Raw genomic sequence first — 18,178 nt, 5'->3', positions numbered from 1 at the left:
ATATAAATTTAAATTCTTTGTAATGTAGAATTTGTTTTAATCTACCTGAAATAATTTAAAGTCTTTTTTCATTATCTTAAAAATATCAATTTAATTCTTATATGTTAATAATAATCAAAAATAATTAACAAATATAAATCTAATCATTTAAAATTTAATACATTGTTATATGATATTACACAAATATACTTTATTTGAATAACAAAAGTTATAATATTATTCATTAATATTCTTGTATTATTTTAAAGTCATATTATATTAATTAAAAACAAAAAAATAATTTTCGTTATATAAAACGATAATGAAACATATTTTTTTGTTTTTATTAAATTACAAATTTTAAAAACACAATGAAAAAAAAAAAAATATAAAACTATAAAATAAATATTATGCAAGTTTTTTTCTTATGTGCTTTAATATTTACAGCTTTTGCTGGATATGGAGTTGATATTGCAGAACCTATTAGTGTTAGTTCAATTAATTGTTTGAGAAATATTGGATTTAATTCTTTTTTCATTTTTAGATGTTGGAGAAGTCTTGGTTCATGGGATCCAAATGCTAAAGGAATTAATAACAACGCTCTTTCTGCTGGTTTTGATGCACACAACATTGACGCATACTTTTATCCATGCATTTCATGTGGTGATCCTGCTGGACAAGTAAATTCATTTTGGAATCAAGTAGTTGCTAATGACATGAAGTTTGAGAGGGTTTGGTTTGATGTTGAAGGATATTGGAATGATGAAGAGTCAAATAAAGAATTCTTTGAAACAATGATCAACCAACAAAGAGCAATTGGATTTAAGGCTGGTATTTATACAAATTATAATAATTGGGATCAAATCTTTGGACTTGACTATACTTTTAAATATGCTGATGAATATCCTTTGTGGTATGCTCATTATGATAGTTGGGATAGTTTTGGTGATTTCACTCCATTCGGTGGATGGAGTCGTCCAACAATGAAACAATACAATGGAGATATGACTGCTTGTTCACATGATGTTGATTATAATTACAAGCCATAAATTGAATTTGATTAATTTTATTTGGGTTTATTAAAAAACTCATAAAAATGAGTTATTCCATTTGTAAAAAAGAAAGTATTGCATATAAATTCCATGAATGAAACAATGATGATGACTCTTTGATTGTTCATAAAAAAAGAAAGAATGTCTTTTCTTTTGATGGTTTATTCTCAATTTATCATTACAACAAAAAGATAGAATTATATGTATTTCAATCTTATTGAAAAATTGAGAGAATAATATAAGGTTTGTTTAATGAATGGATTATTGATTAATATCAATTTAATTAAAAAATAATATTCTTTTAACAAAATACAGATTAATGTATTATTAAGTAAATAAAGGATAATATCTTCATTCATAAAAGTTCATGATTTTGTTTATTTAAAATGAGTGGTATTCAAGAGAATGATAAATATTAAGTAATGGATAATTTTCATGATAATGATGATAGAATTAGCTTTTGAAAATTATTATTAAAAAATCAATTATAAATCAGTTATTAAGTAATGAACTTATTTCTAACATAAATGCTTCAATATGATAAATTGGTTCAGTTCCAAGAGACATGTTATGACTATGTTTCATAGCAATAGAAGGAATTTCTATTTTATATTTTGGATCAATTTTAGATTCCATTAAATACCAAAACATTGTTTTTAAGATAGTATCAGCAGAAATGATTGTTGACAATTCCACAACCTCATCTCGTTTCTTTTCAAATTCTTTTGATGAGATTTTTTTCATCCCAATAACAATCTCAGCTAACTTTTCTCTCCAATATAAATTCTCTATTTTTCCAGTTAGTCTATATTCAAATGCTGCTGCCTCAGCTAATAAAATATTTCCACGTGAAATACCAACAATTTTTTCATTTCCTCCAAGTTTTTCAACAATTTTAGTCATTTCTTGTTTATTTGGAAGAGGAACACGAATCATAACACATCTTGAACGAATAGGTTGAATAACACTACATGGATTAGTACAAAATAAAATAAATCTACAGACTTCTGAACCTGTTTCCATAGTTCTTCTTAAAGATTGTTGAGCTTCATTAGTTAAATGATCTGCATCAAAAATCATAATAACTCTAAATTTTGTTTGTTTTTCTTTTAGACATTGTTTTGGTTCTGAGTTAGAAGAAAGTATTAAACGATTTATTGACTTTTGTTGAATAAGAGAACTAAGTGTTTGAAAAGTAGTTAATGATTTAACATATTCTTGAATAACTAATTTGTCAGATTCAGTTGCATTTGATGGGATAAGTTCTACATGATAAGGAGATGATCTTAAGTTAATTTCTTTTGGTTTTCCTTTCACATCAATTACTGTAGTTGATGGTTCAATTTTCATAACACCATCTCCATAAATATTTTTTAAATATAACAAAGCTCTTGTATATTTCCCACTTCCTTCTGGTCCATGAAAAAGTAAATGTGGCATATCTTTATTTTTACTTAAATTAATTAATAATTCATTAGCTTCATTTGCATGATCCAATTCGTTAAATGAGTTTGGTCTTTTATTAAACATATGAAACTAAAAGGAATAAAAAAGAAATAACATTTTGAAGTTCTTAACAAAAAACAAAAAGAAAAGAATGTTATTTAAAACAAAGAGAATGAAATAATTATTAAGTAAAAGAGATTTTTTTTTTGTTTTAAGACATAAGTTTACAAACAATACAACTAATGTTATCTTTACATCCATTGTTATATGCAATATCTCTTATTAATGAAGATAATACTGATGCAGATTCATTAGACTTTTTTCTACAAATTTCTCCAACTAATTCATTTGATAATACATCAAAAACACCATCACAACATAATACAATACATATATCATCTATTCCTCTTTCATGACAAGTAATTTGTGGAATACAACTACAAACTGATGAACATTGAATATCACCTAAAGTTCTAGTTAAAACAATTTCACCATTAACTTTAGAATGATCAATAAATCCATTTAATTTACGAATTCTTTGAACTTCATCAGGATTATTAATAGTATGGTCTTCATTAAGTATAATAATTGAATCTTTTTTAACAAGAATACATCTTGAATCACCAACATTAGCAATAAAATATCTTTGAGGAGTAATTAATACTACATTTGCAGCAGTTCCATCATTAAATTTATATTCATTAATTTTTTGATTCATTTCTTTAAATGAATGAATTAATGCATCTTCAATTGATTGTTGAGGATTTTTAGATAAAATATTTGCAAAACAATTAGGGAATTGTGAAGCACAAAAACAACTTGAATAAATTCCACTATGTCCATCAAATAATGATAATAAATGAAATCCAATTCCTAAAAAATTAGTAATAACAACTGATGTATCTTGCATTGAATCTCTTTTACCACACATATTTGATATACCAATTTCAACAGGACATTCAAATGAATTTTCTTCAAATTGAGGAGAAGATAAAGGTAATTTAAGTTGATTACAATAAGCAGATTTTAAAAATAATAAAGGAGTATGAATGATAGTTTGTGGTTTATTTCTATCTCTTTTTTCTGTATTAAAACATGATATTTCAAAGATATTTAATTGTTTAATAAAATTTACATTAAGAGGATATTTTACTTCAGGTAATGTTCCAATAAAATTAATATTTTTTAATTGTTTCATTAGAGTTAATTCTGATGGAATATGAAGATTTTTATTAAATGCCATTGAAAGTGATTTAATTGTTGTACATTTAATAAGAGGAAGTGCAGAAATAATATTATTACTTGAAAAATCAACAACTTGAAGATTATTTAATTGACTTAAATTTTTAGGTAAATCACAAATATAATTATGTGTTAAATATAAATTTGTTAATGATGTTAATTTTAAAATATTTAATGGAAATTCTGTTAATTTATTATGTGATAAATTTAATTCTTCTAATTGATTTAAAATACCAAGTGAAGTAGGTATTGTTGTTAATTGATTAATACCAAGTTTAAGTATTTTTAAATATGGAAGAAATGTAAATAAATTATTTGGTAATTGTGAAATTCCATTATTACTTAAATTTAATTCTTTTAATTTATTATAACTAATTCCTTTTTCTGGAAAAGATGTTAATTTATTTGAAGCTAATGTTAAAATTTTAAGGTTTGAATGTAATTCAGTTTGTTCTATTTGTTGAATGAAATTATTAGTAAGATATAATTCATGAATTGTTTGAAGATCTGTTGTATTTGGTATTTTTTTTAAATGATTATTACAAAGATTTAATGTAAATACATTGTCATTTGGTGTACATTTTATTTCTGTTAATTTATTATTTTCTAATATTATACAACAGTTATTTAATGTACAACTAACTTCTGTAATTAATGAGTCAGTAATAATTAAATTTGAAATCTTTGGCATTTTTCTTAAAAATCTTGGAAATTCATTAACTCTACTTCTAACAATAACAAGTTCTTGAAGATTAGAAAGTGATACAATTTCTTCTGGAATTCTTTGAATTAAACAATCAGTAAATGCAATTTCTTTAAGTTTTTTTAATTCTTTAATTTCTGGTGGTATTTTTCTGATTAAATTATTATCTAATTCTAATGAACAAAGTTCTGTTAAATTAAATATTTGTTTTGGTATTTGAGTAAATTTATTATGAAGTAATTTTAATTGATTGAGATGTTTTATTCCTTCAATTCCTTTTAATTTATTCAAATTATTATAAAACATCCATAATGTTCTAATATTTGATAATTTCCCAAGAACTTGTGGAAAATTATCAAAATTATTATTACTAAGGTCAACCTAAAGATAAATATTTCTTTCTTGTCTTTTTCTTTCATTACTTTTAAACTCAATCTGAAGATTGAAAGATTGATGAATTAATAAAAAGTTAATACCAATTCTTTCTATAAAATGATGAAGAATAAACAAAATTAAAACAAACAAATGTTAACTTTGTTAATGAACATATTTCTAATGGTAATTCTTTTAAGTTATTTGCTGGTAATGTGATATTTACAAGAGTTGTCATTATTCCAATTTCTTTTGGAAGAGATGTCAGATTATTTTGACCCATAATCAATTCAGATAAATTATTTAAACAAACAATATTTGGTGGAATAGATGTAATATGGTTATTGGATAAATCAAGACATTTTAATGATTGAAGATCAAGAATTGGATCAGGAAACTTATTAATGTTATTTCCTCTTAATCGAAGGAGAGTTAATAATGAAAAATTTGAGAATGATGGTTCTATAGACTATAATAATGAGTGGTTTATTTTTCTTGTGTTATGTCTATGAATTATAAATAACATACATTAATTTGATTTAAACTCAAATCAAGACTTTTTAATGAATGTTTAAGTTTCATTATTTCATTTGGAATACAAGTATATCCTTTTGACTTAGCAACAAGATTTGTAGTAACTTGTGTCATTATTTGGAATTTTTTTTCAAATAGATCTGCAAATTCTAACTACAATCTATTTTCAGTGTTATCTAAAAAACATATTAATTACTTATTCTTCAATATTTTCTTATTTCTTCAACAAATAATTGCATTAATTTCATTAGTTATTCCTATCAAATATATTTTTTATTTCATTCATATACCTTGTTATATTCAATGTAAATATTTTCATTAAATTATTCTGCTGTTGTTATAAGTACTAACCATACCATGTTATTGACTTAATTAATAAAAGGTATTGTTATGGACAAATTATGTACTGTAAATTCAATGTGAATATTAATTTATAATTTATGGTTTTTTAATCAAAAAAGAAATTGAAAAGAAGAATGAGACGAATGGTGATCTTAGTAATTCAGTAAATTGTTACAATGGCTATAACCCTCCCTCCTTCACTTGCTGGAATATTACCAAAATACCAACGAGTTGTAATAAATTGTACATCTCCTGAATATAGAGAGTTATCAGCTCAAATCCATATGACATTACTTCCATTAATTAATACAATTGCTATACTTCATACACCATATCAATCATGTTCTGAACATTCATTTAAACAATTTCAAAAAGATGATAAAACTTTGGTAGTTGAAGTTGGAGGAATTTGTGAACAACGAAATAATGTCTATATTTATCCATTAAATATTCCTGCTATTCAATCAATTCCAATTGATAATGCTACTATTATCATTGTAGAACCTTCATTAATGGAAAAATATAGTTTTATGAAGTCTTTAAACAAAGAGTATTTAGTAGTTGATATGAAAGATGCATTTATTATTAGAGAAAAAGCAATAAAAAATGTTTGTTATGATTTAATTTATGATGTATGAAAAGATAATTTATAAAATATAGAATATCAATAAAGTAGTAATTATTTATGGAAGTGAAACATTTAATTCAATGCCATTCCAGTTATATTTCAATCCAATGAATATTAAGAAAATTAATGTTGTCAATGGAGAAGAAATTGATTGTTCCAAAGAAACAATGAAATATGTAATGAATAGATATTCATTATTTGATAAAATTAGAAGTGCAACAACATTTATGCTTTTACTTCTTGACCCTGATTGGTGTTTGTTTATCTTTTCATTAAATACTATAAAAAAAAGAAATTCATTAATTAGACAATTCTGAGTCATTTAAAAAATTAAGGAGTTTATTGATGAAAGAATATCGTGTTATCACTGTCTTCATGGGTAATCCAGAAAATAAATTATTGAATTATAGTGGACAAGTTGATATTGCTATTGTTCTTGGTTCTGATTTATCTGAATTGAAATTTGAAGGTGATATTCCAACAGTAACACCATACGAAGTATTGTACTCATTATATCTCAATAATGAAACTGAGTGGAATGGAGAATATCCAATTGGAATTGAACGATCAAAACCATACATTGACCAAGCATTTGAACTTATTAATTGATTGAAGGTTTAACCATTTCTTATTTAATGAGTGACAAATTAAGAAAAAAGAATTGATTAATTTTCAAGTGGTAATTGGTTGATTCAACATTCATTATTATTAATATATTATAATAACAATGAATTAGTCATATTGTTGAATCTTTTTCTTTTCCATTCTCCTTCAACTACTTGATACTCAATTTCTTTTCTACTAAAAGAAGAAATATTCATTATTGATGATTTATTCAAAGACACATAACTTAAATAGATAAAAACCAAACAATAAACAATACTAAGATGAAAAAGAAAAAAAAAACGAAAGAAGAGATGATTGTTCAAAAAAAAAAGATTAATTACTTAGTTATATGTTCTTTCTCATAGATTCGTGGTAAAATTTTGGTAATATCCATTGAATAGGAAACAAAAATTAAAATGATAAATCCAACAAGTATCCATTGAGCAATAGCTGCTACAGAAACAACAACTAAAGTATTAATAACATAATCCATATTTTATATTTAAATTAAATAACAAACATTTCATTGCAACACTACCAAAGATAGAAACTGTTGTAGGATGAATTGCCATTGCTAATATAATAGTAATTCCACATCCAATACAACACCATTTTCTAAAATTCATTGCACGTTCATCAAAATAAGAAAAAACATTTTTCTTGTCTTTGAGAATGTAGAATATGTAAGATGTATGTATTATAACTAACATGAAAAATATTCCTGCACAACTTTGATGAATTCTACTTCCTAATGTTAAATGAGGTGATGAAATAATATCATTTTGTAATGGAATAATTGCATGAATCATAAAACAAATAACTCCTGATGATAATGTAATGAATAATTTAATAATTTGTTGTTCAGAAAATAATTCAGTAATTGGTAAAACAGAAAAATGAATGTGATATGAACAATATAAAAATAATATACCTGTTATACAAAATCCAAATGAATATAAATAATATTCTGGTGCTTTATAACCTGTTAATGAAATGAATGGTAGTATTACACTTGATGGATAATGATTTAAGAATGTTGATAAAATAAAACAAACAAAAATTGTAGTAACAGCAATAAGTGCTGCATTTCTAATAAGAATTGGTAATTTTTTAATGGTATTAAAAGTCATGTTATTTTATGAAAAAGAAATTAAATAAAATTGACAGTTCAATTGAAAAAGAAATAAAATCTTTAAAGTGAAAAGAAAATGAATATAAACCTAATTTTCTAATAGAAAGAAACAAAAACAAAATAATATTAAAAGACATTCACAACTTAGTTTATTGATAATATGAATAATTCACTGGTTCCCATTGAACTGGTGCAACGTATTGAACTTGTTGTTGAGGTAATTGTTGGATCATTGGTTGAATATTTTGTCGTTGAACATATCTATTATTTGTACGATTACGATAAGGATTAATGTATTGTACTTGAGGTTGTATTTGTCTGACAGGAACAAATTGTGGTTGAGTGGGTTGAATATAAATAGGTTGTGCTTGTCTTATAGCAACAGGACGAGCAGTTTGAATTGGTTGTATTTGAATTGGTTGGGTCATTGAAAATCCATCTTCATTTTCCCAATCATCACCATAGAAATCATCATCTGGTTGTTGGTATGTTTGAGTAAAAGAAGATGGAGACATTGATGGTGAGAAGAATGTATTATCTATTAAATATGGATCATATACTGGATCTGGCATATCGTCTTGAACATGAACTCTTTGTGGAATTCTTCCATATTTCATTGCCATAGGATTTGGTGCTACAACACCAGTTCTTAGATTAGGTAATTCATCATTACCTTTATTTCTCATACAAATCTCTGCAACTTCTGCATTTAATGCTTCAATTTGACTTCTAATTTCTGCTAATCGACTACGATCTCCACGTTGTTGTCTTCTTTGTTGTTGTATTTGAGCATATGGATTTTCTTGATAAACCATACCAGCTATAGGAATATTTCTTGGGTTATTATTATAAATTTGTGCTTGTTTTGCCATTTTTTGATAATCCTTTGAGTTAAGTGTTTGACTAATATATTGTCTTCGTATTGGAACTTGTTGTTGTTGAGGAGGTGGTTGTAAATAACCAACATTTAGAGGAGTATGTTGTTGAATAGGAAGAACCATTCCATTTTGGTGTTGTGCTAATTGTTTAGCAATTCTAAATTGTTTATAGAATTGTGAAGGACAAGTCTGATAAATATTTGACATTCTTTCGTACTATTTTATTTACTTTTTAAAGTTCACTTTCCATTTTTGTCTTTTCCATTTTTTTTTTATAAATAATTCAAAATAATAAATTATAGTAAAAATATATTAAATATATTAATATTTAATTAAATTTTGTTGAGATTCTTTCTAATTTGTTATTTGTTAGTAAGTTGATGTTTTATAATACTTGTACTACAGTGTCTGGTTTAAATGAAAGAAGTGGATATAAATTATTTTCTTCAACTCCTTTAAATCCTTTTTCTTCAACATCATTACATTGAAAAGTAATGAATTTAGTTTTTTCATTATAACTAACAGTGATAACTCCATCTTGTAAACCGAATGATGATCTTTGAAGAGACCTATCATCTCCCATATATACTCCATCATAATATAATACATGTAATAATGATGGTTTTACTGCTCTATTTAAATCAATTGGTTCTTTAACAGTTACAAATCCAATACATACATTACCATTTAATACTCGAACAGTGAATTTTTTAATTGGGATATATAAAATAATATTACAATAAGATACTTTTACATTTTTTGGACAACTGATAGTAAGAGTTGTCTTATCAAATACTAAATGTTCACTATAAAAACTATAATCACCAAACCATAACATTTGTCTTGTAATTAATGATTGGTCTTTCATTTCTTTTTTTAATAATTCTATTTGTTGTTTTATGTTATTAACTTCATTTATTAATTCTTTTGTCATTTGACTTGAATTCTTTATCATTTTAAGTTCTTCTTCTTAAAATATCTTCTTAAAACAATTATTATTTTCTATTTCAAACTCAAAAAAAAAAATATTTTAATTAAATACTCTTTTTTGTTGTTCTGGTGTTGCTTTCATTCTAAATTCATATAATAAATTATCTGCATCATAAATATATTGCAATGGAATTTTATGTTCTAATTTGAGTGTCCAAATAAACAAATCATCAAATCTCATCTGACTATTCATGATTTCTAATCTATTTTTGATGAGAATTGTTGCTGATAAGAATAGATATAATTTGTCTTTTGGAAATGAAATAAAACTATCCCATAATCGTAATACTTCTTTTGACCAAAACTCTCGTTTAAATAACATCAATAACCATTTAACAATAAATTCAAACGTAATATTGTATTTATTCAAATATTCTCCAAATTCTTCATCTACAACACAAATAATATTTCCTACATTCATCATTTTATCTGATGATATTCTTCCTTCTTCTCCATAAAATTCTTTTACTAATTCAAGTATTCCTTGAAATAAATAAAATACTTCAAATTCTGAATATGTAATTTGTATAATTAAAGCTACTATATCACTCATTCCTTGTCCATATCCACATTCACTTGTTATACTCATACTAACTAATACATCAAACATAACTTTTAATGTAGTACTTGTTAAATCTTTAAATAAGACATTATCTCTATCAGTCCGTTGAACATCTTTACAAATGATATTAATATCTCGTTTATATCTTTTCTTTGTTTGTTCATCCATTTCTTCTGGTTGTTTTCCATTCCATCGCTTTTTAATTTCATCATATTCATTCTTTAATAAAAGAAGTTGTTGATTTCTTTCTTCTTCTGTTGAACTAAATTTCAATATCCCAAGAAACATTTCCCACAAAATAACTCTGCTTGTTTCGTCGCTTCCATGATATTTAACTAATGTTCTCAACTCGTTTTCTTCAAATTCATTAATTCTACCATCTTCATCTTTCATCTCAATGAAATTGTCATATCTAATCTTATATATGTCATTAACTATCGTGTCATTTCTTTCAATTCTTAATTCATCATTATCTCCTCGATATATCAAATTATCCATATAACTCTTCTTTTTAAAGTTCTTATTCAATCTTATTTCATGTTATATATAACACAATGATATTCTATTTTTTCAGTACTAATCACTATTTCTTTGTGATTTATTTCAGAAAGACTGTCTTTTGTTGTTTGGTGCTTGCTTTGATGTTCTGTGATTATTAATGAGAAGGTAATAACAAGATTTGAATTTATGACACGAATTAATATGTCATTTAAAGATTGAAGTTTCATTTTTCATTATTTTCCTTTATACTACTCAACACTAAGAATGATTATCTCTAGTCATGTAGAAAGTTGTGTTGAAATGAAAGAAATGAATATAAAAACAGTTCTGATTTATTTGAATAATGATTATCAAAATAAAAAGAAATTAATGAAGTATTGATTTTGAATAATTTCAATTGTTTGATATTTCTGGTACTGAGCAATATTAAATCATCGACATTTTCAACACAATTATTTTTTTTTTAGAATATTTCATTCATTTAGGTTCTTTTTGTTTTAATTTGTTGATAGTTAATATTCATTATTCTATTTATTCAAAGGTTCAATTCTTGTGGATTAGTTAGACCAAAACAAATAGTAATGATTATTTGAGATGAAAAATCAGATATTTTTATGTATGAATCATAAGAGTATGAAAAGGTATCACAAGGATATATGTTTCTATTGAAAATAAATGATGAATTATTACTTATAGAGTATTAGAACAATAGTTCCTGTACTATCTTCTTTTTTTTCAATAATAGTATAACATAATATACTGTTTTTGAATTATTTATTGTCTTTTACCTGTTAAATAAGATGGTGTTAGTATGAAGATCAACTTAAATGAATTAGAATAAAAAAACAACAGATAAATTGTTCAATAAAATAAGTCTTTATGAAGAAAAAGAAGAATAACATAAAAATAAATTTTTGGTTTAAAATTTGTTTTTTAAAAAATATGGAAAATTTTAACTCAAAAACTTTGTATTTACACAATATGAGTGAAGAAAACCAACAACAACCAGAAACACAACAAGTGAATCAAACAAGTGAAAAACAAGAAGAAAATGTTGAACTAATTGATATTATTAAAATTACTGATCAAAAACAAAAATGTGAGGAAATTGAAATGAATCAAAAAGAAATGTTTGTTTCTATTAAATAAAATGAAAAGACAATCACAAAATAGTCAAAGTATTATCAAAGATCAATTACAACATGTAGCTCATATTCAACAATTAATAAGTGAAAAATCAAAGGATTTTGATAAAACTATTGATCAATCTATTGCAATAGTCAAAGATACTAGAAATGACCTTCTTGTTATTCAAGCCAAACTTCAGTTTGATTCTTATTTCTATCTAACAATTAAATAAATATTAACTTTTAGAAATATGAGGTTAATGCTAAGATTACCAAATAAATAATACAATTGATTTTCATTTATTTATTAGTTTATTATTCATTAATCAATTACTGTACATCGAATCCATAAAATATCACCAAATGGAATATGGTCAACAGTAAATAACCGACATTGAATAATCCATGTTCCACATTGTTTAATCATAAATTCATAAGAAACTTGAATAATATTACTATGTATAATTTGTGGAATTATAAAAGTACTTTTAGTTGGAATTAGTGCATTTCCTTTCCACTGACCAATGTAACATCCTTTAGGCCATTGTTGATTTCCACTATTTTGAACCATCCATATTTTTATATGTTTTTCATTTTTATGAATAGTTTGTAAAGATTTAAATGTTACATCTCTGATAAATTCCATCTGATATCCAACTTCCTTCTTATTATAATCAGTTTCTTCTTTTATTTGACATTTCCTAATAAACATTTGAGTAATTAATTTACATTGACTTTTAAATTCTTCATCTTTTAATATTGTATTTAATTCTTTCCAACACATAAGTGATTGAGATAAATGAGGTAATATAAGAATTTCAATGATATTCATTATTCCTTCTTTTGTAGAAATCATCCCATTTTCATTCTCAAAAATATGTAGACTCACAACTCCACTTCCTTCTTGATAAAATCTAATCCAATCATTTTGATTAGTAATAACTGATGGTCCATTTAAACCACAATAAAATAAAACTCTTTCTTTTGGAAGTTGTCTAAAAATTGTACGTAATTTCTTATCAAAAGATTTCAAATGAAACATTTTTTGATCAACAACAATTCTATGATGTTCAACACCACAACAATCAACCTCAACAAGAAATTGTTTTTGCATAATTATTGTATCTCATAATTAATAACTTCTTTATAAATCATTTTATTAACTAAACTTATCAAAATCAAACAAAAAGTTATTTCTATTCAACTTAATTAAAGTTCCTCTTTGATTGTTTCATCACAAGGACAATGATATTTGTTTTGGTTACATTCAACATGATAATCAATTAATCCAATGCAATACCTTCCTAATTTTTTATTGCACATTAAGTGATATTCTTCTTTCTCAACTTCATTAATAAAGTCATAACTCTCCTTAAAACTATATAAATCAACACATCGTTCATTAGAGTTCATTAAAATAATATTTGTTGTATTCCATTGATTAACTCTACCAAATTGAATATTGAATATTGGATTAAATTGATAATTGTTATCAACAATAATAGTTGATTTACCTTTGATAGAAAGAGAATAACAAAAATCATGTGAATTGTTATTTAAACATTCTTTTGATAATTTCTTACCTGAAACAGTAATTGTAGTATTCTTTCCAATATTCAGTAATGAATCTCCACTTAATTCAAAGGAATTAGATGATATTATTGTTGATTCTCCAGTATTTAATGTTGTATTATATAACAAAAATATACTTGATGCATTAACAATACTATTACTTCCTAGTTCAATGACAGCCTTTGAATATGATGAGATGTATTTCTTAATATTAATATAAACATTATTCTTAATATCTAAGTGAGGTGTTTGAAATACATAAATGTTATTAGTTATTAATTTAACGTTATCTTCAATAGAAATAATAGAAGTACCATAAATATAAAGATTCTGACATTCAAATAAACTCATTGAACCAATATGAATTTGTCCATTATTAAATACATTAACAAAATATCCATTAATTTGAATAATACATTCTTTTTCTATTGTAAGTATAGTATTATCATATAATTCAATTTGGTTGTTAATAACTAAATGACTTCCTTCTTTAAAAAGAATTGATGAATTTTCATATCCTATTAGACTATCAAAAATAATTATTTCACTCTCATTTCCATTAATAAATAAACCATTTGATTTTAATATAACTCTTCCTTGTTTAACATTAAAATGTCCATTATTGTTAATTTCAAGTGTAGAATTCTCTTCAATAATAACATTTCCTTGAACTTCTAATGTTCCTTTAACAATAACTTTACTTTGTTTAATTTCTATTTGTGGAATTTCTACTATACTATCTCTTTCAATAATCATTCCATTTCTAATAATGCTATTTCTCATTAAAATAACATGAACACCACGTTCTACAAGTATTTTTTGCTGAATATTAATATCTTCATCTATTATAATTGTACAATTCTTTGATATATTGATTTGATTAATATCTTTCATTAACTCATCACATTCTTTAGTAATATAAAAATCTTTATTAATCTCTAATACTTGGCAATTTTCTCTATTTAACTTTTCATTACAATGATTTGAAATTGATTGACATGAAATCTTATTAGCATTAACAATACCTCTTATCCAAAAGAATGAGAAGATGATGAAAATCATTTCTTTAGCTTAAATCTTTTAAGTTCATCTCAACTTATTACGGAACTTCTCATTTCCTTTTTTTTTTGTTATTTTTATTATTTTTTACTTCTTTATTTATTAAATTATACTTTCTAATAAAAGTAATTATTATGAAACTATAATAAAAACACCAAAAAGAAGTTGATTTTTTTGTGGTTTTTTTCAAAACACTTCAATGAAATGAACAAAACAAAAACAGTTCATGAAAAGAAACCCAATTGAAGCAATAACAACCACAATTTGATGAAAAGCTTAAACTTTCTTAATTTTCGTCAATTTCTGGGTCAACTCCACGCTTATTTTCACACGTCTTCATTTTACTTGGAATACCTTCTCCTTCTTTGAAATTATCATATTTAATATCAATTCGGTGTTCAAGATTTAAATATCTAATCAAACGTCCTTGTTGTGGTACTGATAATTTACCAACAAGTTTATATAACGTTCTCATTAATTCGACTCTAGTCTTTCTTACTTTTCTCAAATTTTCATTTTGAACTTGGATTTTATTTCTTAATGTTTTTGTTTCATCGTGGCTTGTGAATACTGCCATATCTGCCATGTCATGTTCGTTTTCACGTACTAACGCTCTTTCAGTATCATCTAATTTTTTTAAACTATTTTCTAATGCTTGTGCTTTAGCCATAATTGCCTTAACTTGTTTTCGGCATTGTTCTCCTCTACAAGCATCAACTGGGCTAACAACATCATATCCTCCAAATGTACTTACCATAGCATACATCTATTACGTCAGTTTATTTCATTTTTTTTTTCATCTAAATCTTTTCTCCTTTCTTTTCATTTGGACTTTCTTTTCTTTCCAAAAAAAAAAAGAAAATTTATCATTATTTTTATAATCTAAAATATTCATGTAAAACAAACTTGTCCATTTGAGAAAGCAATCAGTAATACGAGTAATAATACACTCATTGTTGATAGTATAAAATAATTTTAGATCTAGATCTCTAAAAATTCTTCTTTATTTGTTTCACTTTTTTTCAATTATTTTCTTTGATTTTTGCTTTTTTTCACTTTTTAATCATAGTTCTATCAGATCAGGAAAGAATATTTTCTGTGTATTTCTTTTCATTTAGTTTTATCACATTTGTTTTTCTTGTGTTTCATCTAAATGCTTCTATTTTATAGTCCAAAAGGTTGAATAACTTAAGTAAGAAATTGAAGTAACAACAGAGAAAATGATTTTGTTTTTGGTTAAGTGTTATACAATCTCAAAGAAATAGATTTATAAAGCGACGCTTATTTATTAAGGGAGTTCAAGAAGTATGTAGTTCAGAATAATCAAGAAGTAAATTGGAAATGATGTGTTGTTAATATTATGTGTGTTTTAAAGAAATGTCTCTTGTTGTGGGATTTAAAATAAAGTTATTAGGATGGCATTAGTTATGAGAGATGAGCTGTTATTAAAATGAGTTAGACTGATTATTAATAATTCAAATAAACTAAGAGTGTCAATGAAAATGAGTGAATGATAGATTCAAAGTGTTTAATGGATTAAAGTAATTTAATGACTAAATAAAGAATAAAAGACTAATTTAATTGTCATCTGTTTATTATCATAAATTATTATCTTTGATCATGGGGTGTTACTTAGTTTATAGCCATTGTATTGTAGTAATTTAATTACGTGAATTTATTTCTATTTATGTTTGATAATAAATGAAAATTGTTCTTTTGTTTTTTTTTTGAATAAAAACATGAATTTGATAATTAAAATATCTTTCATAAAAAAGAGTGTGTTGTGCCAATCCATTAGAATATGAAAGATATTGAATCATAAACATTAACTTAGTGACACTTTTTACAATAACATCCTTGTATTAATTAAGAAAAGAAGTTTGAAGCATTTGTTTATTTATTTTGTTTTACATTCAATAGATTTGTATATTTACAATATAGTCACAATGCTTACATATCAATTTTGAAAAATATATTTATCTGTTTTTCAATAAAAAGTGATTTGATGAAGTTGGAATGATGATTTCTTGATTTCATTTGGTTCTAATTCAATTGTTATTATTGATATATAACCATAGTTAGATAATGAACCAGTAATATAATTTATGTTAATGTTCATTCTATTATCATTAGATTTTGGTTTATTATTTAAGTTACAACAAAATAATAAAATAACACAATTTATTATTTACACATATTCTGAGGTTGCTATCTTTCAGTATATCTTTGTTTTATTCAATTATTTATACTTTATTTCATAACTATTTTATATTAATAACATTATTTATTCATATTCAATAATTCACATTATTTTAATTTTATACTCTTCTTCATACTTATATTTGGTTATTATTTTGATTTAATACTGATTGAGCTTTCTGTTAAATTGTTTGAATAGGCAACGAAAAAAGCAAATAATTGAAAAAGAAGAGAAAGAAATATATAAAAGAATAAAAAGAAAGTAAGAAGATAATATAAAAGAAAGTAGAATAAAGGATAAAAAAGAATAAAAAGAAAGTATAATAAAGAAAGTAAAAAGTAATAAATCACAAAGATGTAATAAAAGAAGAAAAGAAGAAATAAAAAGTGTATTTTTATTGTAAAAATAGAAATATTCAATAAAAGTGTCTAATTCAATGATGTAAAATAATTAATATTATTTTATTAATGAAAAATATTTTATTCTTTTTTATGTTTATTATTTATATGTATAATTTAAACATGATGTTTATTATATATTCAATCATATGTGTTATGTTATTATAACATATAATAAGTGATAAAATATAAATGAAAATGATATGAATATATGACATAAAATATAAAAACAAAAGAATAATAAGAATAAATGATAAATAAAACGAGAAATGATAATAAATGATATAATAATAAAATCAAAATATAAAATATAAAATTAATATTAATATAAAACAAAAGAGAATAAATATAAATTGAAAATAGATATAAATGATAAGAATATAAAAATGATAAGAATATAAAAATGATAAAGATGAATATTCAAATAATAAAATACATTTAAATATAAAGAATAACAAGAAGAAAATCTAAAGAATATAAATAGAAAAAAACATAAAATAAGAAGAATATAATAATATAATAATATATAGATAATAAGAAGAATACAATGATATACATATTATAAACAGAGAAATAAATATATAAAAATACGATAGATAAATAACATAATAATAAAAGAATACAAATAATTAAATATGAATAATCAAATAATCTATTTCATTAATATTTCATACAGAATATAAATGATAATAAAATATAAACATAAATATTCATATATTCTGTATTTATCATATTTTTTTTATTTTTTTTTATTTTTATTTTAGGAGCAAAATATAATAAATGGAAAATTCTATGGATGCAAAATATCAACATTCAATCATTTGTTTTATAAAATGATTATAAATGATTATTGAT

The 18,178-nt window shown here is 23.7% G+C and overlaps 12 protein-coding genes across 12 annotated transcripts; 3 read left to right on the top strand and 9 right to left on the bottom strand.

Moving 5' to 3' along the window:
* Positions 1–389: 389 nt before the first annotated feature.
* On the top strand, positions 390–1,047 carry EHI_081740 (lysozyme, putative; the record flags this gene model as incomplete). The annotated part of the gene is made up of 1 exon (XM_646935.2): positions 390–1,047. One exon carries the CDS (start codon positions 390–392, stop codon positions 1,026–1,028), a length of 639 nt encoding a protein of 212 aa, XP_652027.1. The 3' UTR covers positions 1,029–1,047.
* A 476-nt stretch (positions 1,048–1,523) lies between these two features.
* Positions 1,524–2,561, bottom strand: EHI_081730 (activator 1 subunit, putative; the record flags this gene model as incomplete). The annotated part of the gene is made up of 1 exon (XM_644230.1): positions 1,524–2,561. The coding sequence occupies one exon, from the start codon at positions 2,559–2,561 to the stop codon at positions 1,524–1,526; it is 1,038 nt and encodes a 345-aa protein (XP_649322.1).
* A 127-nt stretch (positions 2,562–2,688) lies between these two features.
* EHI_081720 (leucine rich repeat / protein phosphatase 2C domain containing protein) lies at positions 2,689–5,442 on the bottom strand (the record flags this gene model as incomplete). The annotated part of the gene is made up of 3 exons (XM_646933.2): positions 2,689–4,803; positions 4,946–5,263; positions 5,323–5,442. 3 exons carry the CDS (start codon positions 5,440–5,442, stop codon positions 2,689–2,691), a joined length of 2,553 nt encoding a protein of 850 aa, XP_652025.2.
* A 404-nt stretch (positions 5,443–5,846) lies between these two features.
* EHI_081710 (uncharacterized protein) lies at positions 5,847–6,907 on the top strand (the record flags this gene model as incomplete). Its single annotated transcript, XM_646931.2, has 3 exons — positions 5,847–6,278; positions 6,331–6,553; positions 6,606–6,907. The coding sequence occupies 3 exons, from the start codon at positions 5,847–5,849 to the stop codon at positions 6,905–6,907; spliced, it is 957 nt and encodes a 318-aa protein (XP_652023.2).
* A 334-nt stretch (positions 6,908–7,241) lies between these two features.
* EHI_081700 (uncharacterized protein) lies at positions 7,242–8,045 on the bottom strand (the record flags this gene model as incomplete). The annotated part of the gene is made up of 2 exons (XM_646930.2): positions 7,425–8,045; positions 7,242–7,372 (listed from the first exon to the last, which is right to left on the bottom strand). Exons 1-2 carry the CDS (start codon positions 8,032–8,034, stop codon positions 7,242–7,244), a joined length of 741 nt encoding a protein of 246 aa, XP_652022.2. The 5' UTR covers positions 8,035–8,045.
* A 140-nt stretch (positions 8,046–8,185) lies between these two features.
* On the bottom strand, positions 8,186–9,121 carry EHI_081690 (uncharacterized protein; the record flags this gene model as incomplete). Its single annotated transcript, XM_646929.1, has 1 exon — positions 8,186–9,121. The coding sequence occupies one exon, from the start codon at positions 9,119–9,121 to the stop codon at positions 8,186–8,188; it is 936 nt and encodes a 311-aa protein (XP_652021.1).
* Positions 9,122–9,299: 178 nt separating this feature from the next.
* EHI_081680 (uncharacterized protein) lies at positions 9,300–9,848 on the bottom strand (the record flags this gene model as incomplete). Its single annotated transcript, XM_646928.2, has 1 exon — positions 9,300–9,848. The coding sequence occupies one exon, from the start codon at positions 9,846–9,848 to the stop codon at positions 9,300–9,302; it is 549 nt and encodes a 182-aa protein (XP_652020.2).
* A 96-nt stretch (positions 9,849–9,944) lies between these two features.
* EHI_081670 (Rab GTPase activating protein, putative) lies at positions 9,945–10,964 on the bottom strand (the record flags this gene model as incomplete). The annotated part of the gene is made up of 1 exon (XM_646927.2): positions 9,945–10,964. The coding sequence occupies one exon, from the start codon at positions 10,962–10,964 to the stop codon at positions 9,945–9,947; it is 1,020 nt and encodes a 339-aa protein (XP_652019.2).
* Positions 10,965–11,948: 984 nt separating this feature from the next.
* On the top strand, positions 11,949–12,327 carry EHI_081660 (uncharacterized protein; the record flags this gene model as incomplete). Its single annotated transcript, XM_646926.1, has 2 exons — positions 11,949–12,097; positions 12,141–12,327. 2 exons carry the CDS (start codon positions 11,949–11,951, stop codon positions 12,325–12,327), a joined length of 336 nt encoding a protein of 111 aa, XP_652018.1.
* An 89-nt stretch (positions 12,328–12,416) lies between these two features.
* Positions 12,417–13,208, bottom strand: EHI_081650 (uncharacterized protein; the record flags this gene model as incomplete). The annotated part of the gene is made up of 1 exon (XM_646925.2): positions 12,417–13,208. The coding sequence occupies one exon, from the start codon at positions 13,206–13,208 to the stop codon at positions 12,417–12,419; it is 792 nt and encodes a 263-aa protein (XP_652017.2).
* Positions 13,209–13,303: 95 nt separating this feature from the next.
* On the bottom strand, positions 13,304–14,560 carry EHI_081640 (uncharacterized protein; the record flags this gene model as incomplete). The annotated part of the gene is made up of 1 exon (XM_001913855.1): positions 13,304–14,560. One exon carries the CDS (start codon positions 14,558–14,560, stop codon positions 13,304–13,306), a length of 1,257 nt encoding a protein of 418 aa, XP_001913890.1.
* Positions 14,561–14,951: 391 nt separating this feature from the next.
* Positions 14,952–15,691, bottom strand: EHI_081630 (uncharacterized protein). The gene is made up of 2 exons (XM_646924.2): positions 15,632–15,691; positions 14,952–15,491 (listed from the first exon to the last, which is right to left on the bottom strand). The coding sequence occupies exons 1-2, from the start codon at positions 15,677–15,679 to the stop codon at positions 15,012–15,014; spliced, it is 528 nt and encodes a 175-aa protein (XP_652016.2). The 5' UTR covers positions 15,680–15,691; the 3' UTR covers positions 14,952–15,011.
* Positions 15,692–18,178: the final 2,487 nt, after the last annotated feature.

Source organism: Entamoeba histolytica, genomic scaffold (assembly GCF_000208925.1).
Source record: "Entamoeba histolytica HM-1:IMSS scf_1104750517541 genomic scaffold, whole genome shotgun sequence".
In the NCBI taxonomy this organism is placed as follows: Eukaryota; Evosea; order Mastigamoebida; family Endamoebidae; genus Entamoeba; species Entamoeba histolytica.
The sequence above is the reverse complement of the archived record's forward strand: the minus strand, read 5'-3'. Positions and strand labels throughout refer to the sequence as shown.

Coding starts and splice junctions, on each gene's coding strand:
- EHI_081630 (XM_646924.2), bottom strand. CDS start 15,679: ATGAGTGTATTATTACTCGTATTACTGATTGCTTTCTCAAATGGACAA. Junction 15,492..15,631: donor TTGCTTTCTCAAATGGACAA/GTTTGTTTTACA, acceptor CTGACGTAATAG/ATGTATGCTATGGTAAGTAC.